Below are 25,248 nucleotides of genomic sequence, written 5' to 3'. Positions count from 1 at the left end.
AATAAAAAAAATAAATCAGTTATATATCTATTGTTTTATCATCTGAAGCCTAACAAACTTTGTTTTGGGAAAAGCTGTTAGACCTTTAAGCGCATGAATTTCAGTTCAATACTACATCTCTCAAAGTACACTATTACAATGTGAAACCATGTTATCATTATGTTGCGACATGAGTATCACAATATGAACTGACATCGACGCTCTATCAACGCGATTTTGGCCGATACCTCAAAACATGGCGTTATATGATTATGATTTGATTTAATACAGCGGGTAAAATAAGTATTGGCCATTTTTCTCAGTAAATATATTTCTAAAGGTGCTGTTGACTTGAATTTTTCACCAGATGTCGGTAACAACCTAAATAATTTCAATAAAACAAAACAAATAAATTCAGAAATTAAGTTATGTGTAATAAAATGGAATGACACAGGGAAAAAGTATTGAACACATGAAGAAAGAGAGCTGCTAAAAGGCATGGAAAGCCAAGACACCAGCTGAGATCTATCAGTAATTACAAAGCAATCCTGCCACTTGTCATTGGAAATTAATATTAGCTGCTTCAGTCCCAACACCTACAGTACCAGGATGATGAAGATGAAACAAGGGTGACAATGATCCCAAACACAGCCAAGGAAACTCTCAGTTGGTTTCAGAGAAAGAAAATAAAGCTGCTAGAATGGCCCAGCCAATCACCTGACTTGAATCCAATAGAAAATAAGAAGAGGTTCATAGAAGAGGCCCACAGAACCTTCAAGATTTGAAGACTGTGTGGAAGAATGGGCTAAAAGCACACCTGAGCAATGCATGCCACTAGTTTCTCTTACACGAGGCGTCTTGAAGCTGTAATTACCAACAAAGGTTTTTGTACAAAGCATTAAATACATTTCAGTATCTCAATACTTTTTCCCTGTCATTCCATTTTATTTCACATAACTTATTATTTTTGTATTATTTGTTGTTTTATTTGTATGTATGGATTACATGGGTTGTTTCCGACATTTGGTGAAAATTTAATGTCAACAGCATCTTCAGAAATATATTTACTGAGAAAAATGGTGACGTGTTCAATACTTACTTTACCCGCAGTATTCAACTGAATCTCTAAAAAAAATGCTTGTGTACTAGTTGGGAAATCCACCACAAAAGATATACTTTTAAATAATAAGGAAAAATAAAAATGGTATTTGCCTTCATTTTTACACATTTTGCATATTTGGATATATGCTGCACACTATATGGTTGTATTGACTTGTGTGTTTACATACAGTGGTGGCCAAACTGATTAGAACACTAGTATTTTCAGCAGCTAAAAATGGTTTTAAGTCAGTTATTTGTATCTTTTGCTGTAGTGTGTCAGTAATATCAGTTTACATTTCCAAACATTAATTTTGCCATTAATTGTAATAATCCAGTGAGGTTTTTGTTTGCACAAGGAGTCTGTCAACAGCCAGTGCTCCACACAGAGATCTGATCTGATCATCATCATCAGTCTGTCTGGAATGACAGACTAAATCCAGAAGAACTGTGGCAACGACTCCAAGATGCTTCAAGAGATCTACCAGCACAACTACCTGAAAAACTCTGCGCAAGTGCACCGAGGCTTTTAAAGATGCTCACACCAAATGTTGATTTAATTTAGTTAGAAGTTTATTGATAAAGAAATTCTATTTATGACATTGTTTTAGACTGCATCCTCATTTTACAGCATTTTTATACAGTACTGTAGCTTTGCAAATAGGTTTTTGAAGCATCTTGGAGCCGTTGCCACAGTTCTTTTGGGTTTAGTCTGTCTCAGTTTGTTCTGTTTCTTCATGTCATTCCAGACAGACGATGATCAGATCAGATCTCTGTATGGAGCAATGGCTGTTGACAGACAAAAATATCACTGGATTATTACAATTAATGGCAAAATTAATGTTTGGAAATGCAAACTGATATTTCCTACTGACACACTACAGCAAAAGATAGAAATAACTGATATAAAACCATTTTTAGCTGCTGAAAATACTAGTGTTCTAATCATTTTGGCCACCACTGTAGCTTTAGAAACATAGATATCTTCATTAAAAAATAATGTGTATTTTAAATAAATTATTTAATTTTTTTAATTATAAGCAATAGTAATAATGATGCTTGATTTAGCCTCCCTAGATTTTTTCTCAATTGATAGTGGCCAATTATAGTAAGGTGTAAAATTAGAAATAATTAAAATATTCAAATAAATGTGTGGATGTTTAAATACTTTTTTTAACATAATATAGCATAGAAAAATAAATAATAAAAATATCCCCTTAAATCTTAAAATCGATTTCTATATATATATTTTTTTCATGTTATATCGATACATCACATCACTTGATTGATGCAAAAAAAAAATGTTCAAAAGAATATATGGCATTGTCATGGTATCTTGGCCAAAAACTAGTATGATCAGATTCTCACTTTCAAGGAGCACAAGCACAAAAAACACAGTGGCAGTAAAAGTACAAGTATAGTGATGCTATCAGGTGGTGGTTATACTCAAATATACTATTTATGTTACATACTTCAACGAATAGTTTTTTTGTTAGTGTATACGACATTATTTGTCTTATTTAATGAGTATAGCTTGGATAACTACTGGACAAGAGGGTCTTCTTAAGACGCGCGCCCCCGTCTGTCGCGCAGTGAAAACGCGCGCGAGGATGACAGAGAGAGAGAGAGAGAGAGAGAGAGAGAGAGAGAGAGAGAGAGAGAGAGAGAGAGAGAGAGAGAGCAAATAAGGCTCAGTGGCGGCAGCAGCAGCGTCAGTGGCGGCAGCAGCGTCAACGCATCTGCGGGTCTCCGAACTGCCTTGTCTCGGGCCAATCAATCCCTCAGCCCAGTTACCGATTGAGATTTAACAGCGGCTTTGGATCTTAACGAGCCTTCTCCATCCTCGTCGACAGCTCGGCTTCAGCCCCCGTTCGCTTGACTACCGGTTCCGTTTATATCTAGACAGTTTATTGAATTTTTAATGGGAAATGGCGATGTTTGCTCAGTCCTCCGGTCTGTTGTGCCTCCTCTCCGCTCAAACTGTGCTGTTCCTCAGCCTCTCTTCACCCGGAACGGCGACGCTCCTCTTTCCTCAGCACTACACGTAAGTACCTCGGGAAGCGCGACGCGTCGAACGCGAGCGTTTCACAGCGTCCCAGTTTCGCGAGGCACTCAAGATATCTCCGTTAACGCGGACGTCTGTTTTTATTTTTAATCACCGCTCATATTTGTAGTCTTAAGCAATTCTGCATGATTGTTTACCATTTCCAGGGAGGTTAGTCGTATCGAAACAGGCGTGATAGCAGAACGGCGATAGTTAGTGCTTCAGCGTAGATGTATTTGTAGTCGCGTGCTGTTTTATCTCATGTTACCGAGCACGGATACAGTAACGACTGGAGAGTGTTACTTTTTGACGGAAGCGCATCACTCAAACGGGTTTTTATTATTGTATTGATTGCTATTAGATGCAGGATTCCCACAGTCGTGAATAAACTTAAGACATCAGGGAATTAAAAAAAAAATGCTGTTTTATAGTCGAGGGAAAGTCATTTTAGGATTGTTTATCTAGTTCCGCTCAGATCCAAAATGCTTTTTTTTTTTTTTTTTTTTTGTGAGTGCATTGTCTGTAAAATGATAAAGTCGTTGGACATAAGGGCTGAGAACCCTCTTGTTTCTCTGAAACGTAAGTTAGTTTTAGTTTTGGTTATACCCTGTTATTGTAGTCTCTGGTTGAATTTAGATACAGAGAGCATGATGACTTTCTGTATCAGTGACCCGTTTGATATTGAATATAGCTTATAAACTACCCATGATAAGTGCCTGGAGGACAATTTCTTCTTTAAGCATCAACTTTGTCTGAGATGTTTCCTTAAAATTAGACACAAGCCAGACAACTGTTGACATATAGTAAGAGATTGTGGTTTTCTCTGAATTTAATGCATTTAGTGATGTTTAAGAGAAACAATTGTGATTTTAAATAGACCTCTTTTGAGATTTACTGTGTTTGAATCAGGTTTCAGTCAGTTTTCCCCTTATTTCTCCAAAAACTGCATTCGATTTCTAATGCATTTAGTCTGGTATGCAAGTATACCACCATTCCTGAAGATTAGAATTGGTTGTTGCATTGTACAAAGGTGTAATGCAGCATACTATAATTTTCGTCTCATTTTTGTGCTGTGCACCAGCCGCTTTCTGAAGTGAGGGTGTTGGGTCCATGCCAGTTGTGTGCTCGTATGGGGCAGAGGCTGGATTTGTCCGCTGTGTGCCCACACATGCCAGTCCTCAGTGGATTATCTCGTCTCTCATGCTGTATGAAATGATAGAATTCTGATGCCATTTATGTAAGGTTTTACGTAATGTGAAATGAAGTTGTGTGTGATCTTGTTGATATTTGCAGCTAAAAATGATATCTCTTTTGATATTGGAAATTATACATGCAGTGGTTTTCTCAACTCAACTGGTGGGTTGCGTCGCAGTCTGTATTTGTAATTTGGCTACTCAGTGTAAAAAAAAAATCTCTCTCTATATATATATATTTATTTATATTTTTATTCATATATATTTTATTAAATTATATTATTATTAAATATTTTATTTTAAAGTGTAATATATTGTATTATATTATTTCATTGTGTATTATATTGCAGAATATATATATTATTTTATCCTCACTGTTTGAGGCAATTATCACTGTGTCAAGTACAATTTTTAATAATAATAATAATTGTATTTGAGACGGTGATAATGATGCATCTTTGTACAATTTTAGACATTTGTACAATTTTATAAATATATCCCTCCTCATGTTTTGTGTAGCATTTTGTCTGGGCATTATATCAGAATTTTATATAAATTTAATAAAGATGTATTATTCCATGCTTGGCACGATAATAACTAACCTATAGGTCTTTGAATTATTCCTGCCTTGCATGAGAACGGTGTCGTGCATTTGAAAGGATTGTTTCACTTTGCAAACAGCGCAGCATATGTAATCTGTCAACCTTGATAAGCGACGTCTATCAACCTGTCAGAAGCACAGAGACGCTGCCAGAGAACAAATAGTCCATGTCTGGATAGTATAATGCCTAAATAGTACATTAGGCTGGTTTTTAACTCCTCTACGTTAATAACTGATAATCTTCATAATGCGCTGATATAGACTGTCTTTTGCTCTCTCTGTTAGTGTGTCTTGCGGTGTTGTGGCCTGTAGTCACAGAGATTTGTAACGCTTATTTTACACAGTGCTTTGAGCCTCCAGGCCTGCTCCTCTTTACCAAACGCAGTCAGTAAGCTAGCATGACCACCATGGAGAAGGATTTAACAAAAGCAAAAAAAAACATCAGTATCAGTAACCAAAACCAAATCATGGTTACGTTTATCAAAGCCTATTCCATTCAGTGTTTTAATCTTATAACGGACATGTGCTGGTATGTTTTCTTTTTTCATATCTTTCAACCACGGTTTTAGTGGCATAAAAGAAAGGGGCTGCCATGTTGTTTTTAAAGCTTTGTTCCAATACCTAGTGAGCTGCCTACGTTGGCAGTCCTTTAAGGCATCATATGCATGTTCCTGACAAGGAGGCTATTTTGAAAGTCATTAATATGGTGGGCAAAGCAAGAGAAATATTGATTGAAAATGTTTTTCTTTCTTTATCAAAAAGTATTGATAAAATAATTTTCATCTAATTCAAATTTGTATGTTGGTGCCTCTGTAAAACATTTCAGATTTCTCAAGTATGAAGCTCCTTTGTCAAGTATGCTTCCTTGTAAGGCAACAAGACAGCTTACTAGCTTATAAGAAGCTCACTTGTTTTGAAACCGAGCCTAAATGGCATAAAATCCTGATTGTTTATTCATAAACATCATCCACTGAGTTAATCGTTAACCTGTTGTTTAGGTCATAAACACAAAAATCTCCTTACTGATAACATTTAAGGGTGTTTTGTGTTACAGATTTGCATCATGATGACGCAATTTGAGTGAGTGAATGCATTCTCGTGGTACCGATTACCTCCAGGCACGTGGCAAGCTAGTTAATGGTTAAATGACTCAGCATTTAAATAATTAATTTGGAGAGGAAAGTAACCTCTTCTTAGTGACACAAACCGAGTCTCCTGTCTTCTTTCAGCTGTTTTTTTTTTCTTTTAATTTTAATCAGATGTAGCTTTGAGCTCACAGTTTGAAAAAGACTTGTGGGTATGGTTGTGCACCTTTTAAATGTAAACTTTAAATGAAAAATGTATGTTTTCAATTCAATTTTAAGGTAGCTAACAGGATCCAGTGAATAAATATCATAATTGGTTAATGATGTAATTATGTTTTTTCCCCTTCCTGTTCAAGGTCCTGTGAGGGTGTGGTCAATTCAATTCAAATTCCAGTTAATGCATTGAAATTAGGAGTCAGTTCTTACAATATATTCAGAATTTCACCCTGTTTTTTAATTCAAATCACGATTCTGAAAACACAACAACAATTCTGAAAACATTATAACAAGTAAGAAAACGTAATGACAAATCCAAAAACAAAATAACAAATCAGAAAACACAACGACAAATCAGACAAACCGGAAGAGGTAGGTATAGTTTGAGACAGTGCCATTGGTTTGGGAATAGATTACTCATCGCTCACTGGACGAGACATCTGTTAATCAAGGTGTGTACAGGAAGAACCAGAAGAAGAACAGCAGAGTCAACTAAAGCATCAGCTCCAGTGGCGTAGATGGTAGATCGCGTGTCATCGAGTTATTTGACGCAATCGACCCGGGTTCGATCCCGCCTTTTGCCAAACTTTTTTTTTCTCCCTTTTCAAATCTCGTATCGCATCGGAAAGGCATTTATTTTCAATAAAAATTAAGGAAATAATCCAAAAGTTGAAAATAAAGTATCTGGTAGGATTAGGATAGGAGTAGGGAGGGCTTTATTGTACCAATAAGGTGGCATCCATTTAATAATTTGAATTAAAATTATAATTTACACTCAGTACGTTATTATTGCATTTTTTTTACTACAATACTGAGGTGCAGATAATTGCCACTATTTGCAGTAGTATACATAGCACAAAATCCTGTAATTCAGCCACTGTAAAAAATACTGTCCGTTTCAGTGTTATGTCTTTGTAGTGCGCTCTCCGTGGTGCTGAAAGGTCACTTTTCAATCACATTTACATGCGTGCTGGGAATTTTTGCTTTTTCTTCAAAGAAAAGCAATCGTACATAAACAAAACTTTTTTTAAAAGTCTGTAAGGATGCAATGTCAGCCATGCACTCAAAGTACTTTTGTTTTCTGTAATGAAATGATGAGCATTGTCTGTAGAGCTTGTGTAGGATGAGGTTATTACTGTGCCACGATCAGTATACGAGTCACAGACAGTAATTAGTAGTAGGCAGTTTAATTTAGGTTATGTTTGATACCGGTTTTGTGATTGGTTTTCAATCTTTGCTATTCCTAATCTGCCTTTCTGTTGTACATGTGCAGTGAATATGAAACCCTGCTTTAAGAGAGCACCTCTCTGGATCTTACTGCTGGTTTTGTGGTATTTAACCAGGGATATTCAGGCTGGTTAGTAAGGCTTCAAAGACGAGAGATTTGAAAAGAGAAGTTGTAAAAAGCAATAGGGAAGGGCCAGTGTGAGAGAGTTTTCAGCCAGTTGATCTATCTATCATGTATCGCCTGTCTGTCATGTTTTATGTTTAAAATGATATAGAATTCTCAAAACATGTATACTTGTCACGAATCTGGTCCATGCTCTCCCGGTCAACCACCACTAGAGGTCACCCGTTTACCACATTGACTTTTTCACTCACAACAACACTGGACTCCATTTCCCACCATGCATTGCACAGATCACAGCTGTCACCATTCACTCATCACACGCACCTGATGAGTGAATGGTGACAGCTGTGATCTGTGCAATGCATGGTGGGAAATGGAGTCCAGTGTTGTTGTGAGTGAAAAAGTCAATGTGGTAAACGGGTGACCTCTAGTGGTGGTTGACCGGGAGAGCATGGACCAGATTCGTGACATAGCTGTGATCTGTGCAATGCATGGTGGGAAATGGAGTCCAGTGTTGTTGTGAGTGAAAAAGTCAATGTGGTAAACGGGTGACCTCTAGTGGTGGTTGACCGGGAGAGCATGGACCAGATTCGTGACAATACTATTGTTTTATATTTTATAATAGTTATTTTATATGATATATTTTTATATATATATATATATATATATATATATATATATATATATAATGTATACATAATACAATATAGTGTCTAATGCATTTTTGAAAATGTTATATAATAATAATACAAATATAATAATAGTATTAGTATTAGTAACGCTGATATAAATAGTAATAGAATATAAATTCTTCAACTAGTACCTAATAATGATAATTAAATAATAATAATATACAACCCTCTACAATGCGAGTAAATCACTCGCATATGCGACTAATCTTCAATCTGGGCGACTAAATGATGTCTAATATTAGCCAATGCTAATAAATTCTCAGATTTTACTCGCCGGTGTGTGAGTTGGAGGCTCGGTATATAACATAGTCTCATCCCAACTCGTCACATATTGACGCTTGGTTTTGGCGTCGCTTTTTGACGCTCAAGGTACCCCTTTAGTGTTACTTTTCGACGTGAAGGGTCCTCCATTTTTTTAAATAGGAAACACTTAGCGTATATTAATCATTTTTAAATAAATTATGACAGTAGTTGCATCTGCCTCCTATATCTTGCATTTTCTTCACAGATGGTAGGTTTAGGGGCAGGGGTTGGGTAAGTCATATAAATAAAACTATTTTGACTGTTTACATTGAAAAATCACACCCCTACATATATGCAATAATGGCAACATTATTATGACGATAAAATTCCCAATATCGCGTTAGCATATTGACGCTGAAAAGCGTCAATATGTGACAGGTTGGGATTTTAACTCGCCGAACACACTGACTGAGTGCTTCAGAGTTTCGCTCTCCGTCAAGCGAGAAGCGATCTGTGCTATTTTTCAGTTCATCTCAATGGATGCGCAGCGCACCTGTATTTGACGTACCGTGAACTCTTTTTCCCATATTTTTTTTTTTTTTTTTTACAGAAACACTGAATGACCAAAAAAGCACCACCACCACTCCTAAATTAAGTTAAAAATGTATATGCATTCATACATGGTAACTAAGCTTTAATTGTAATTACTAAAGTTCTTTCATTAAATAATATTTGATTATCATAATATCATATTATAATGCTTGACTGACTGATGTTAAGAATGCACTTTCAGATATTTAAAAAGCTGTACCATTTTACAAACATATACAGTAGGCTATATATATATATATATATATATATATATATACACAGTGTAGTAAATATATTTCACAAATATAGAAACAGGATAAGTTGACAATACAAGTAAAAAATCTACTGGTATATCGTGGCCAGGCACTATATAAAGGCGTTTGGATGATGGAATAAAGCATGGCACATTTTATAGCCTGTGTGAGTGTAAAAGAGCAAGCATTCTAGATTCCCGCACATGCTGGAGGTGTTGTCATTAGCGGTTAGCATCAGTACTCCCTCGCTCTGAAAACCTTTATTTTTCCCTCTGTGACCTTTTCTCGGTTGACACGTTTCCTTCAGCATGCCGTCGTCCCCACAAACCATTTATTACCATCTCCTCCTAGATCTTTCATTAGGAGCTGTGTAATCTAAACACGCTCAATCTTGTTTCTTCACTTCCTGTGTATCTGTCAGTATCAGATCGATAGATTACAGGAATCTCCCTCTGCAGTGGCTCAGCCGCTTGTATTTGCATCTGCATCAGGGGTTTCTGAGGTCACAGTACTTATAATAACAGGGTTTGGCTTAGTTCAGTTAATTACGTTTGAAAAGCATGAAACGTGAGAGGAAGCAGTGAGTCAGAGACGGGTCTCTTGGAAAAAAATACTTTTGGGAAAAGCTAAAGAAAATGATGCCATTATTTGATTCAACATAAGTTTTTTTTTATGGTAAAATCTTGTTCTTGCTCGAAAGATGCTGAGTTGGCCACAGAGTGAATTGGCTTCCTTTTTCCTTGAGTGAATTGAATCTCAGCTGCCAAAAGACATTTCACTTAACCAAATCAACCTCTAATGGATGTTTTGTAAGATGACACTAAACCAAAGTAGTCTTCAAATCGAATTGACTATAGGTAACTGCTGCTTGTTTCCTCATTATTACTATGACCATATCTCATAGTTAGGATTATTGATTTGAACGCACCCCTAATATATAAGTATGCATGCCAGCATGCATTGACAAATCTTTTATCCATTGCTTTCATGGTATTTTATCATTAATGTATTACCTGGGAACTGAACCCATGACCTTGATGTTGCAAGCGCCATGCTTTACTATCTGCTAGAACATACTTGAACACACTTGTCACAGATTTGTGCTGTGGACACAAGCTGTGTGGCAATGAAGAGATTGTGCTGCACTTTTATGTGCGATCAGAATTAGGATTGAGATGCAAGACAATAGATCCACTTGAAGATTAAAATAAATATGCAAGTAAAAATAGATTAAAATAAATAAACATTTTGTTAAAATAAACAAAAATTTGATTTAAATAAATACATAAAATAGATGAAAAGGTAAATAGAGTAAATAAATAAAAATAGATTAAAATATAAAATAAAGATTAAAATAACTACATAAATAAGTAAAAAAATAATAAATCTAACATATAACTTAAAAGAAATTAAACCTTTTCAAATAATATTTTGACATATAACTAATATTCATAAAATAAGGGTCTATAATGAATATATCTTCATAATCAAAAAGGTCTTAATGTAATAAACTATATAAATCCCTTTAAAATTTTAGGATTGGGGTGCCTTGCACAAAGATCATCTTAGCATGCAAAATGAGTCTTTGCGTCTAAAAATGCGAGATGCAGCATTCAGGTATGGTTATAAAAAACACGCAGCGCAATGTCTCCTCTGCCATGTTGCTGTCAAATAAAACTTTTGCCATACTCATGCTACTGTAAACAAAAGCTCACACTGCTTGCCCCGCCTCCGGTGTCTTCTGATTGGTCCACTGTTTTGGAACTGATATTGAGAGGCACTGCATGTAAAAATGTAAATACTTTTAACTTGACACGGCTTCTTAAAATTGTGGCACTCATGTGCGAGACACTGCGAAAGATGCAAGACCATCATACATGTTTGCCTTGCACATTTACATAGCAAAACAATGGAAAAGTAGCACATTGGGATGGAAAAACACATTCTGTGTGAAACATTTATAACACTTTAAAATGTGTTCAAAAAACCCTCAGAGCACATTAGAAATCACTTAGAACACCTTCCTAAGAAATCATTCAGAACCTCTGCAATGTATTACAAAAAGTATAGTTTTCAGGCCAACTCAAACATGATGACAGTGGGTTTTGCATAGGCAAGCACTTCGTACATTTTCTTCAAAAAATGAAAAAAGTAGTTTATTATGTGTTGTTTGGCACTATAGAAGAAATTGAATTCTTGTGTGCTGTATGTACTTTGTTGTAAATCTTATATCTTACAAAACACGGTGATTTGTCACTTGCGTATGAGGAAAACAGTGCTTTATCCGCATTAGACGGCAGTTGTGGATTTGTGGAGAAGTGTGCTTTCTTTGTTGCCGTTGTGACTCCCTCTTCCGCTGATCTTCCTATCCTTGTGATTCAGATGAAGCTGACATTTCACGTTGACATTTCTTTTTCTGTGCTATCATTCAGTGACAAATGACCATGTTGCTCGACTGATGGTGGAGATAGATGTTGTTACCGGCGTCTTTGGATTTGCAGTGAAACAGCTGTAATAGAGAGAGTAAATATCTGAAATCATTGCTCTGAAAGCACTGGACTATTTGCGGGTGTTTTAAGGTTTACTCGGCACTGAATGAAGTTACGATTGCATTTATGCATACCATTACTTTGGTCTCAGTCAATGTTTCTTAGTGCTTTTTACCCAGCTCAGTGTACAATGAGATGTAGGTGCTAAAAGCTCTTAAAAGCTTTTAGTGTGAATATGTGCATGTGTGTATTAGAAAAGCCTGCCCATTCATTGTGTATTCACTCATAGGTGGGTGTGTTTTTGGTAGTGTGTGGACATCCATTATCTTTTATCTTTTGAGTTCTGTCTGAACTCGAAAACGTGCTGTAATACGTTAAAGCTTCTGTCTATACTTAATTTGATGACTCATTGTTACCGAAAGTTCAGACCACATAATTTCTTATAAAAGTTAGCTGTTTTTTGATATGTATATATTTTTTACTTTCAGGTTGAGAAGATATTTTTGTGTCTTTGTTAAAAAAATTAATACATATATATTTTTTTTCTTTAAGTCTGCAACTTTTTTCTTTTGTTTGAAAAACATTTATTTATTTATTTATTTGCTTTTCATATTTTTCAATTGGTCTGTTTTCAATGGAATAAAAAAAGTCAATAATATATTCACATATTTCTGTAATTTGTCTTAATGTGTAATACTCTTAAAGGTAATTCCACATAAAATATAAAACCACATAAAAATTATTTTTAATAAGAATTTATTATTTTCTTTTCTGTTCTTTTCGCTGAATTTATTTTATTTTATTTTAAATTTGTATTGTAACTTTGTCAACTCCTGGACAGTCGGTGTCATTCCTTTTTTTATTTAATTTAATTAATAATTTATTTATTTTTTTTATCCTTTTTGCTGCCTTTTCAATTCTTGCACAGTTGGAAAGAACAAGCACTGTCACTCCTGTTTTTTATTTTAATATAAAATAAATTTTTATATTAATAAATAAATTTTTGGTTTTAGATTTATTTTTGGCATTTTTGCCTTTATTGTGATAGGACAGGTCAGACATGACAGGAAGCGAAGTGGGAGAGAGAGAGAGAGGGGGCAGGATCGGGAAAGGTCCTTGAGTCCGGATTCGAACACGGGACACCCGAAGCGCAACGACGCAAATACAATTTTGAAATTTATATATTTACCATTTTTATTTTTGTAATTAAATATTACAATACAAAGTAGTGTTTTGCTGAAAGTAAATGGTGAAGATTAAGATTAACTTTCAGTGAATAATACATACATTTCATTCTGTTCCTCACACAGAGCTATCATATGACTTTAAACAGAAATGTTTAAAACAACAGCATGTTTTACGTGTTTCGTGATACAAAAAAAGTCATGCAAGTTTGGAACAAGTTGAGGGTGAGTAAATGATGATAGACAATTCATTTTAGTCTGCACTATCCCTAGAAGTATGTACAACAATCTGCAGACGTGCAGTGCAGTCGCCTGAGCTCATTCACGTCTGTGTTTGTGTAATCGCATACATTACGTTCCTGGCTAAGAGCTTTATGAGCTGTAGGCAGATATACAGCTCTGATCTGTGGACGTTTGATCGCTTCATTCGGGTTTGGCCCAGTTAACAAGTGTTGTTGCTGCTTAGGAGGCACTTCTGTCAGAACCGGCCTTTCTTTATCATTCGGCTCCTTAAACATCCACTCTTACCTGCCAACAGCCGAGCAGCCCATTGCCAGAGAGAGAATTGAATTTCAAAATCCATTTATTACACAATTTAAAACAATGTCCAGTCAATCGACACAGTTAAAACAAAATCAGAACAGGCAAGACACAATTATCTTAAAAGGGATGCAAAATGCAGGTTATCATCAATAATCTCACACAAAGCCCCCTTATTGCACCACATTTGATCAAAAGAAACAAGATTATTCATGGCTTTAAAATATCGAAAATCAATTAAAATTCTAGATTTCACTGAATTGAAAAACACTGCCTCTAAATTATAACTTGTGTCTCGTTCAATTTTATGTTTCCTAGTATTATAAATAGCCATTTTAGCTTGGCCTAACACAAAGTTCAAAAGTTGACACCGAAAACGGTGTTTCCTAACATACTTAAAACCACAAATGAAAACTCCCACAGAAAATGTTTCACCAAAACAAACAAATAATTTCTGCAAAACAATAAACAATGACTTCAGTCTAAAACATTGCATAAATGCATGGAACACAGTCTCTCTCATCAAACAAAAAGGACAACCATGACCAACACCAGGGTTTAACACTGAAATAAAAGCATTAACTGCGACTGTCCCATGTAATATTCTCCACTGTAAATCGCCTATTTTCTTGGTTAATGGTGACTTGTACAGAGCTCTCCATTCTGGTTTTGTGCCCTCTCTCATCTGTAGGATGGTACGCCAGGGTGTATCTACTTTATTATTTAAAAACTTTCTATTCAGAGATTTGACACAACATTTATACAAGGCTTTTCCAGAGGCTGGCTCTGAACCCATTAATGACACAATTTCAGAAGACAAAAAAACACCTTTACACTCTTCTAAATTAGGTAATAACAGCAGATTAGGAAACGGATCTCTGCAGTCCGAAGTAATCAGTCCCTCAGAGTCGTCCTCCAGCAGTTTACATTCTTCTACTGTAAGAGCAGATCTCCACTTTTCAAGGAGTTTAGCCACCACACGTGTTGATCGAACGCCCAGATGTTCAGTTACCAAATCAACATTCTTAAAGTCTGTTCCTGCTAGCCGCACTAAATGTCCAAGGGTTATTACACCAGAACGGAGTAAAATTCCTTCAAGTGCTGGGAAAGGTCCTTTACTTGAAATATCCAAGCGAGAACCATGGATTAAAGGTTCTTGTAATAACCAGTACAAGGAATCTGTATTACTCAGTCTTTGCGCTATAAACAACGTCCAAACTTTAAAAAAATTACGATAAAAAATGGGTAACTTAGACAAGTCCATCTTTTTAGGATGCAACCAGAACAAAGTCTTGTCCAGGCCTAATCCTTCAAACTTCTTCAGAATTGCAAAAGCTGTGGATTTCCAGCTTGAGTCTACTTGTCCTGTTAAAAGTCTCTGTGCAAACTGGAGTCGGAAAGCTGCTGTTCTGCTCTGTAAATGAATAAGTCCATGTCCTCCCTCTTCTTTAGGCAAGTACAAAACAGCTTTTGGGACCCAGTGCAGCTTATCCCAAAAAAAATCAATTAAAATTGACTGAATTTTTAACAAAAGATTTGGTGGAGGATCAATACAAATTAAGCGATGCCAGAGAGAGGATGCTACCAAGTTATTAATAATCAATGTGCGCCCTCTATACGACATTTTTGGAAGCAAATATTTCCATTTGTCGAGGCGACCTTTTATTTTTTCAATAATTCCTTCAAAGTTTTTTTGTACCATAATTTCACTTCCTAAAAACACTCCAAGGTATTTAAAACCTTCTTTAGTCCAGGTTAAACCATGTGGGAGATTTGGTTCTCCTCTTACCCAGCTCCCAACCAGTATCGCTTCGCTTTTAGACCAGTTTACCTTCGCAGAAGAACACATTTTGAAATCCTTTAATATTTTGATCAACAAATCCACATCTTTCTGACAGTTAATTAAAATAACAACATCATCAGCATAAGCTGATAATTTCAGTACATTCAAACAATTTGAAATATACACTCCATACAAATCTGTTCTTAACTTGTTTAAAAGAGGTTCTATTGACAAAGAATAGAGCATACCAGACAAGGCACACCCTTGTCTAACACCTCTAAACACTTTAAAAGGAGCGCATAAGTCACCATTAACTTTTAATATACTTTCAACTTCACAGTACAAAACCTTTATCATAGAAACAAATTCAGGATTAAAACCAAATGCTGCTAAAACATTCCATAAATAATTATGCTCAACTCGGTCAAAAGCCTTTTCTTGATCTAATGACACTAGACCAAAATCTAAATTGAGACTCTTACCTAAATCCAAAACATCCATAATAAAAGAAATGTTATCAGAAATTCGCCTACCAGGTACACAATAGGTCTGGTCAGGATGGATAACTTGTTCCAAAACTTCACCCAATCTATTAGCCAAAACTTTGGAGAGCAATTTATAGTCACTGCACAGCAAACTCACGGGCCTCCAGTTTTTAATATCATTCAGATCTCCCTTCTTTGGCAACAGAGTGAGAACCGCTCTACGGCAACTTATGGGGAGCCGCCCACTGGCTAAACTTTCCCCAAGCACCTCCAGCAGATCCGGACCCACCTCCGGCCAGAAGGACTTGTAGAAGTCAACTGGGAGTCCATCCACTCCAGGCGTTTTGCCACACTCCATACTTTGGAGGGCTCTTTCCAACTCTTCCAGAGTTAAAGCTTTACTGAGCCCAGCATTAGCTTCTTCGGATAACTGAGGTAAATTATTAAGAAAGACAATACCATCAGTTTGTTCATGAGTGAGTTCACTTTTGTACAGTTCCTCATAAAAACTAATTGCTCTTTTTCGAATGTCAGAAGGGTCTGACAACAAAACGTCTCGGGTTACGTATGTAACCCTGGTTCCCTGAAGGGAACGAGACGCTGCGTCGAACGCTACGGGGAACGCCCTCAGCGTGACCGCGCTCTGAACCAGAGTGTAAAATGTCCAATGAAAGGGCGAGACGTCATAGGCGGTGACGTCACTGACCGGAAAGCATATAAGCACGTGCGGTGGAGCCGGCGTTTGCTTCCAGGAATGAAGCAACCGCTCGCAGGGATACAGGAAGTATGGCCTAGAGACGCAGCGTCTCGTTCCCTTCAGGGAACCAGGGTTACATACGTAACCCGAGACGTTCCCTTCCAGGAACTCGAGCTGCGTCGAACGCTACGGGGAACGAGATGCCAACGCCACCAGACTTCCAAATACCTGCCCTGTGTGTATCACTGGGAGCACAGCGAGGGCGAGAAAGAAGAGCCGGGAGTGGCCGTAAGATCAAGGTGATAGAACCGAACAAAGGTGAGGGGCGTGGACCAACCCGCAGCTTTGCAGATATCCTGCATAGAAACCCCTGCCAGAAAGGCCTTGGAGGCCGCCATACTCCTAGTTGAATGGGCCTTAAGCCCCAGAGGCGAAGGGCTGCCTGAAGATTCATAGGCCAAGGAAATAGTATCCACAATCCACCTGCTAAGGGTCTGCCTAGAAGCAGGCCGACCCCGCTTAGGAGGACCGAAGCAAACTAGCAATTGGTCCATCCTTCTCCACAGGGCAGCTCTGTGGACGTATGCGTCCAGTGCTCACACTGGACACACACAGTTATGCTTTCGCTGGTCAGGCTCCCGAAAGGGAGGAGGACTGAGGGCCTGCAGCACGACAGGCCGTGGTATAGAAGAGGGGATCTAGGAAATAACCCGCTCGAGGGTAGAAAAACGCTTTGGCCAGACCAGGGGCAAAGACGAGATAAGAAGGGGCCATGAAGGGCCTACAAATCCCCACTCTCTTAAGAGACCACAGCCAGGTCCCCGTAGGGACACGTCGTACAGGAGGCCTCAGCCTCAGCGCACCGTGGAGGAAACATGTAACCAGGGGGTGTCGACCCACTGTAAGGCCACCGAGAAGGGCATGGTAGGCCGATAAAGCCGCCACGTAACCTTCAGGGTGGAGTGAGTTACCCCTGCGGAGAAACAGGCCTGCGGGACCTGCAGCACTGTACCAAACGGGCAGTTAACCGGGTCAAGGTGGCGGTCTCCGCACCAAGAAGTGAAATATTTTCACTTCAGGGCATAGTTTCCTCGTAGAGGGAGCTCTGGATTGGAAGATGGTCTCAGCAACCTCGGTTGAGAGACCGGAAGCTATGAGCTGCGCCCCCTCAGAGGCCAGAACTTCCACACGTAATGCGCGCGTCGCCTCGGCAACGTGCGCTGCAACAGCGAGCACTCACTCAGAGGGGGAAGAACCGCACACGCGGGCTTCCACGAACGAGAGCGCTAGATCTGGGGAATGCAGGAGGAGATAGGGCGAACCCGTCTCCAACCTGTTCACCAGATCCCTGTTGCCATCCAGAACTCCCGGGAGCAGAGCGATCGGGGAAAAACCGTACAGACGAAGCCTCGGCCAGGTCTGTACCAAGCGTCCAGTCCAAAGGAGCTGGAGGAACTAGAGGGGCATAGCGCTGACTCTCGAGTCGCACAGCCAAAAACCTCCATATCTGCTTCACCACCTCGGGGTGAAGCATCCATTCCCCGGGCCTCAGCCCCTGCCTCGACAGGATGTCTGCTCCCACATTGAGATACCCAGGGATATCGATGGCTCTGAGCGAGCGAAGTTTGCCCTGGGACCACACAAGGATCTGGTGCGCCAGCTTGTACAAGGGGCGCGAACGCAGACCTCCCTGGTGGTTGATGTAAGAGACCACCGCTGTGCTGTCGGTGCGCACCAACACATGGTGATCTCTTAGGTCCGGGAGAAAGTGCTTGAGTGCACGAAACACGGCCAACATTTCCAAACAATTGATATGCCACGTTAGATGGTGACCGCTCCACAGACCGCGGGCAGGGTGGCCACTCATGACCGCTCCCCAACCGGTGAGGGATGCGTCCGTCACTAGCATTACGCGGCGACAAGAGGCTCCCAGCACCGGGCCCTGAGACAAGAACCAAGCTTGGCTCCACATGTCTAAGGCACGTAGGCATCGCCGCGTGACCTTGATCATGCGAAGCGGGTTTCCCCTCGGGGAGAACCCCTTGGTCTTGAGCCACCCCTGTAGGGGTCTCATGTACAGCAGGCCAAAAGTATTCACGTTGGACGCAGCTGCCATGAGCCCCAGCAGTTTCTGAAACTGCCTGACAGGAGTGACTGGCCCTCTTTCACTCTCTTGACTGAGGTGAGGATCGACTCACTCCGAGCAGGAGACATACGTGCCTGCATCGTGGTCGAATCCCACACCACGCCTAGATAAGTGGTTCTCGTTACTGGAGAAAATCACACTTTCTTGACGTTCAGTCTCAACCCCTTCATGTGCGCGAGATCGACATCTCGATGCCGAGTCGCCACCTGCTCTGATCGAGCCAGAATCAACCAATCGTTGATGTAAAATGCGGGGTACGAGTGCAGGGCCAACGAGAAGAACCCAATATCGGTAAGCTTTGCCCCTAAAAGCAAACCTGAGGGACTTCCCGTGAGAGGGAAGGATGGAGACGTGAAATATGCGTCCTTAGATCCATCGTGACAAACCAGTCCTCGGACTTGGTCTGAGACACGACTGATGAGTGTAAGCACCCTGAACTTCAGTGACATGACTGAGCGGTTCAACTGACGCAGATCTACCATCCTTCCTTGGAACAATGAAGTACCGGCTGTAGAACCCGGACTCTCTTCCGTGAGGAGGGACCACCTCGATGGCCTCCTTCCCCAAGAGAGTGTCTACTTCCTGTTCCATGATCAGAGCCTGCTGGGGGACCACGCACGTGGGAATCACCCCATTGAAAGGCGGTGGCGGAGCGCCGAACTGAATACAAAAGGCCTTTCTCTACAGTACGCAGGACCCAATGAGATCCAATTGGCAGTAGTTTCCACGCTGCCTAAATGGTCTACTAAGGGAACCAGTCTCTCGAGACTGGCCTCTGATGTACCCAGAGCTGCTGGCACGGTGCCCTGAAGCGGAGGACCGGCAGGGGACGGCCGAACCAGGAGCTCTAGGGACCCCCGCAGGGGTGGCGAGCTTCTCAGCTCCGCTACACTTCGGGGCGGAAGAAACTGAGAACACCGCTCGCTGGAGCCAGCTGCGCCCTGGAACTCTGGCAGGGTTGGCAGACTGCTCTCCCGAGGGCACTGGGGGAGACGGACACCCGATCTGCCCCAGAGGGGTCTGCCCTCGTAAGTCCTAGGCACAGCACCAGGACTGCCTCAGCCTCAGCCCCCTAATGAATGACGGTCCTCAGACCCGCGTCATTCCTAGGAAGACCAAGCTGAAGAACCAGACCCTGCAAGGCAGGACCCAAAGAGACACATCGGCAGTAGTTCCCACGCTGCCTGATGGTCTCCTAAGGGAACCAGTCTCTCGAGACTGGCCTCTGGCGTGCCTAGAGCTGCTGGCTCGGTGCCCTGAAGCGGAGGACCGGCAGGAGACGGCCGAACCAGGAGCTCTAGGGACCCCCGCAGGGGTGGCGAGCTTCCCAGCTCCGCTACACTTCGGGGCGGAAGAACTGAGAACATTGCTCGCTGGAGCCAGCTGCGCCCTGGAACTCTGGCAGGGTTGGCAGACTGATCTCCCACGCCCGTAGGCTTCTTGGCCGAGAACCCCCTTAGACTTAAGAACGGTCCGCAGATCCGGCTTAGCCTTAGAGGTCCCCGACCCAGAGCGTTAGCTGCCACGGCCCCACCTCGGTGGGGTGTGAGTAGCCACGCTCTGTTTTGCGCCTCTCTAAAGAGGGGCTGGCACGCGGCGAGGGCTGCTCCCGCCTAGCAGCCCCCTGAGCTGGAGAAAGGCGAGGGAGAAACCGCTGAAACGCCGCCGCTTGTCTACGAGCCTCCTGGTACCTGTCGACGACGTAATTGACGTAGTCGCCGAACAGGCCAGAAGGCGCAAGCGGGGCGTCCATGAGGAAAACCCTATCTTCTCCTTCATGTCAGATAGGGTCGACCACAGACAGCGTTTCTAGGGAGCTCAGAGACCAACTTATAATTCAATCAAGTTGAGCCCAATCCCTCATCCAGCTCTCTAAGCAGGTACGTCAGCTTGGTGCGCCTGCAACACTCTCTCTTTTTTTTTTTTTTTCGGTGTGCAGACACGCACCAGCCTGACCTGCAGCCGCGAGCCTTCAGAGACAACGCCACGCAAGGGGACAGATAGCTCGCGAGCGTCTGTTCCACCCGGGGCATCGCTCTGATATGAATGAGAATAACGCACGCGTCGCCTCGGCAACGCGCGCTGCGATCCCCGCACTCACACTCGCCGCCGTGCCGCAGCAGCGGCGGGAATGTGAGATGTACAGCGGAGAGAAACACAACCAGCCCCCTTTTTTTTAGAGCTGACTGCGCGCCGTTCTCATTCATAATATGCTTGTGCAAGCACTGTTTCATTGACGCGTCCACCTCCTCGGAGGAAGACAGGTCTAGGAAAGGAAGAAGACACGGGCTCGCCCGTCTTCATTCAAGGCTAGTGAAACTCACTCCTCTCTTTTTCTTTTTCAAAGAGAGCCTTCAGAGAGCAGGCGTAAGAAATGAAAAAGCTCACAAACGGGCAGTCAGCTCCCTCGAGAGCTGAATCTGCGCGCTCTGCTCTGAAGCAGACCACACACAGACTGCGTGCATCCCAAGCAGTGATATAATGTTGTGTAGGGAGGAACACACAGCCCAGAATGCGATCTGCTATCGCCCCAGTGCTTGCACATATTGCTGGAGCCTACTTAAGTGATTGTGCAGGACAAACAACACTAAATAAGACTCACAACATGCAAAGACAATACACACAGACAGAGAAGCGGTTGCTGAATGACAAAAAGCAAACGCCGGCTCCACCGCACGTGCTTATATGCTTTCCGGTCAGTGACGTCACCGCCTATGACGTCTCGCCCTTTCATTGGACATTTTACACTCTGGTTCAGAGCGCGGTCACGCTGAGGGCGTTCCCCGTAGCGTTCGACGCAGCTCGAGTTCCTGGAAGGGAACTCCAGCTTCTGAGCTTAAGGCATGAATAAACCTTCTCTGTCCATTTTTTTTCTCCAAATTAAAGAAAAATTTTGAGGGTGCATCCATCAATTCTACGCTTTGAAAACGTGATCTGACCAGAGCTCCTTGTGTAACTGTGTCTAGAAGTTCAGCTAAAGAATTTTTCTTTTTATCAAAGGTCTCAAAATGGGTCAAATTGCCTATATCAGCAACCCCCTGAAGTTCTATTAATTCATTCTCTATTGTTTTCATTGAACAGGTTATGTCTCTCGTGAAATTGCAAGTATATTGCTGGCACAACTGTTTAGTCTGAACTTTTGCAATGTCCCACCACTGCTGTAAGGACTTAAAAGAAGATTTTGTAGTTCTAAAAAACTTCCAAAATTCTTTAAAAATATCTTTAAAACAATTATCACAGTAAGCACTTTTTGGCTTAATGGAGCTCAAAGACACAACACACTGTATTAAACTATGATCAGAAAAGCTTACTGGAACAATTGAACAGCTTCTGAAAAAACTAAGCTGGTGTTTGAAACCATAAAACCTATCCAACCTTGCTAAAGAAATTAAGCTATCATAAGCATGAGTCCATGTATACTGCCTCTGAATACCATGAAAATTTCTCCAAACATCAACAATCTCATGTGATTTCAATAACTGAATGAGCCGCTTTCGTGAAGGCATATGCGGTTCAACATGATTTCTATCTAAAATGTGCTCAGTGCAATTAAAATCCCCTCCTAAAAATAATAAATCTTCAGAATTGCAATGACCTAAAACATCACTCAGTATATCTAGAAAAATCATTCTTTCCAATGAAACTTTTAAAAGTCTACCTTTTATAATTTCATCAACCTGATAAGAACAGGGAATAAAATTCTTGGAGAATAAAATGGCAACTCCACCACTGGTTGTGGTCAAATGACTTAACACAGATAAACCATCAAATTCTCTTGCCCAATCAGAAGAATTTGATTCATCAGTATGTGTTTCTTGAGCAAACAAAACATCAATTTTCTTCTGTTTTATTATCTCAAATAATTGAAATCTTTTTCTTATATCCCTTGCCCCATTTATATTTAAAGAAGAAACACGAAATTCTCCCATAAATGTGAAGAGAAATAACCAAAGCAGATACAACCAAAAGAAAACACAAAGAGAAAAAGGATATTTACGCATTATCATTACTAACACGGAGTCCAGGTTGCGCATTAAGTTTTGCAAGAATTTTCTTCAGTCGATACACTTCCTGGTTAGTGAAACCTCCATCACTCCTAAAAGCCTTTGCTTTTTCAATAAACTGCAACACATTGGGAAAATATTCTTCAACACGAACTTTTCTCGCATTTTTTGTCACTTTGAGAAAAGCCTTTATATCTTCTACACTGTATGATCGGCTGGAAAATCCACTCTGAGGTAAACTGCATGAAACATTGCATTCAGAAAAATCGCTTTCACTCTCTGTATCAGTCTGACTCAAGTCACAATCATCCATTCTTTTCACCTGTTTACCAACATCATGATGTTGTTTTAGTCTTCTCTTTTGAGGTTTTTTAAATGCACAATCTTCTGAATCAAACACAGAACAGCGATCCTCCTCTATACCGGCTAAAAGTTGCTCAACTGCAGCGGTCGAGCCGTCGCTGTTTTGCGACTCGTTCACTTGACCCGCTGGCAGATCGCTCACCGCGGAAACTACATTTTCCTCTACCTCAGCGGCACCTGCACTCTCCCCTTCAGTAGTCTTATCTACCAGCACAACATCCGTTACTCTTCCAGCGTCTACCACTGCTATCGATTTTTGTGCCATACTTGTTTCAGGCACCTCAGCATCATTAGGCAATACAGCGGCAACATTCTGCATTTCCTCGTCACGAACAACGATATTTTCCTCACCAACCGGTGGAGGATTATTATCATTCTTATTCAATCTGACTGGACAGGCGCGGATAAGATGCCCTGTTTCGCCACATCTGAAACATTTCATAGTATTTGTTGTGGCGAAAATGACATAGTTAAACTCATCATGACGGAAATTTAGAGACAGATCTAGATCGTCCAGGTTGTCTTGGAGAACCATATAGACATAACGCCTAAATGACACAATGTGCTTCAAAAGTGGCGACTTGCACCCAATTGGAATCATTTTTATAGGAGAAACCAATTTACCGTAACGAGAAAGCATTCCAGTCAACATTTCATTTGAAATAAAAGGCGGCACATTAGAAAGAGTCACTCTTTTTGAAGGAGTAGAAAGAGGGAGCACTTGGGTAAAAATACCATTAAGCACTACTCCAATTTCTACCAACTGATTCGCTAAATCAATTGTCTTCACAAACACAACAATAGCGCTATTCATGCGAGATGCAGACAGAATGTTCTCCGGCCCAATCACTTCTCCAACAGCCAGGCTACAGTCTTCTATACTAACCGCTGAGTCTATTTTTACACCATGACGACGCGTCAAAGAAACAAACCTCTCACTACCTGAGGCAGCCATGCTCCCAGTATAAAACTAGGAGCAGATGCCCCAGAATATTAAACACCTCTTTATCTCCCCAAATAAATAAAAAAAATAAAACAAACCTTAAATTTAAATCACCCCCCAAAAAAAACAATACAAAAAAGATAGAAAGATAGAAAAGATAAATTTCTCGTACCTGACACACACACCAAACACTCAGCTCACACTCAACGCTCCGCCCACTCACTCAGCACATGCGCACAGAGAGAGAGAAAGAGCAGATGAGAGTTTGGAAGGGTAGTGATTAAAGTCAAGATGAATCCAAACTGAGCCTGTTTACTTTCTTAAATTAATCATCATTAATCATGCAAATGTATTTGCAAATATGTAATCTTTTCTTCCTCCTCCTGGGACAAGGTCACAGGGTCACAGTCAAAATAAAAGCATTTGTATTAATTGTTCATTATCACCGCTGTAGTATGAAACAGACTGTCAGTTTTCTGATATAAAATCACTGTCAAATGCTGATAGCTCATAAAAGCTTGCTGTGTGTCTGAAAATACTGTCTTGGTCTTTATCCATCTGTTTTGATTGAATGCCTTTGACTTCTAATTTATAATATTTTTCACGTTATAACAAATATTTAATGCTAACAATGTCAATGCTATTTAATTGCTGAATCCCAAATAGCATACTTTTATTAAGCACAACAACTGCATTTAGCACTAAACTGTATTAAAAAAAGGAAAATATACTGGCAATTAATGTTAATGTTACAGACATTTCTGAAAACCCTAAAACACAATGCAATGTGCAAAATTCAAAATACAGCTAGAATACCTGTGAAATATAAATACAGAAAATTCCTTCATATTATTATTTTTTTATACATATTAATTTATTTTATTATATTTTAAGACTGTTGATGAATACAGACTTTTAGCCAGTATGTTACATTTGAATTTAATTACATTAAAAAACTGTTTAATTAATTTTATTTTATCCGTCACAAAAAATGACAGAAATTTCACCAAAAGTATTGTAAGTAGTTCATACAGCTCTATTGAAGTCACACAATAACTTAATGTGATGACAAACCACAAATCACTTCGTTCATTCATTTAATTTATGAAAGAAGAAGCAACAGCTGTTTGGTGATTGAATTGTTCTGAGTTTGATCTTTTTAATAAATCAGTTGATCCAGTTCACAGAGTGATTGGTTCACCATTTAGTTTCTGGAGTTCAACTAGATGCCAGTGTACGGGGAAAAACTGAAAAATTGGAATGCACA

General features: G+C 40.2%; 1 protein-coding gene across 1 annotated transcript in view; it reads left to right on the top strand.

Annotated features, from left to right (window-relative positions):
- Positions 1-2,725: 2,725 nt before the first annotated feature.
- The window catches only part of LOC306844558 (voltage-dependent calcium channel subunit alpha-2/delta-2-like), a 227,081-nt gene continuing 204,558 nt past the window's right edge, over positions 2,726-25,248 (top strand). The window contains exon 1 of the mRNA XM_079376781.1: positions 2,726-3,121. Coding sequence (XP_079232907.1) covers positions 3,006-3,121 — 116 coding nt within the window. The 5' untranslated portion in view covers positions 2,726-3,005. The remainder of the gene's footprint in view (positions 3,122-25,248) is intronic.

This window comes from Barbus barbus (assembly GCF_936440315.1).
Source record: "Barbus barbus genome assembly, chromosome: 25".
Lineage (NCBI taxonomy): Eukaryota > Metazoa > Chordata > Actinopteri > Cypriniformes > Cyprinidae > Barbus > Barbus barbus.
This window is presented reverse-complemented; position numbering and strand designations above follow the sequence as displayed.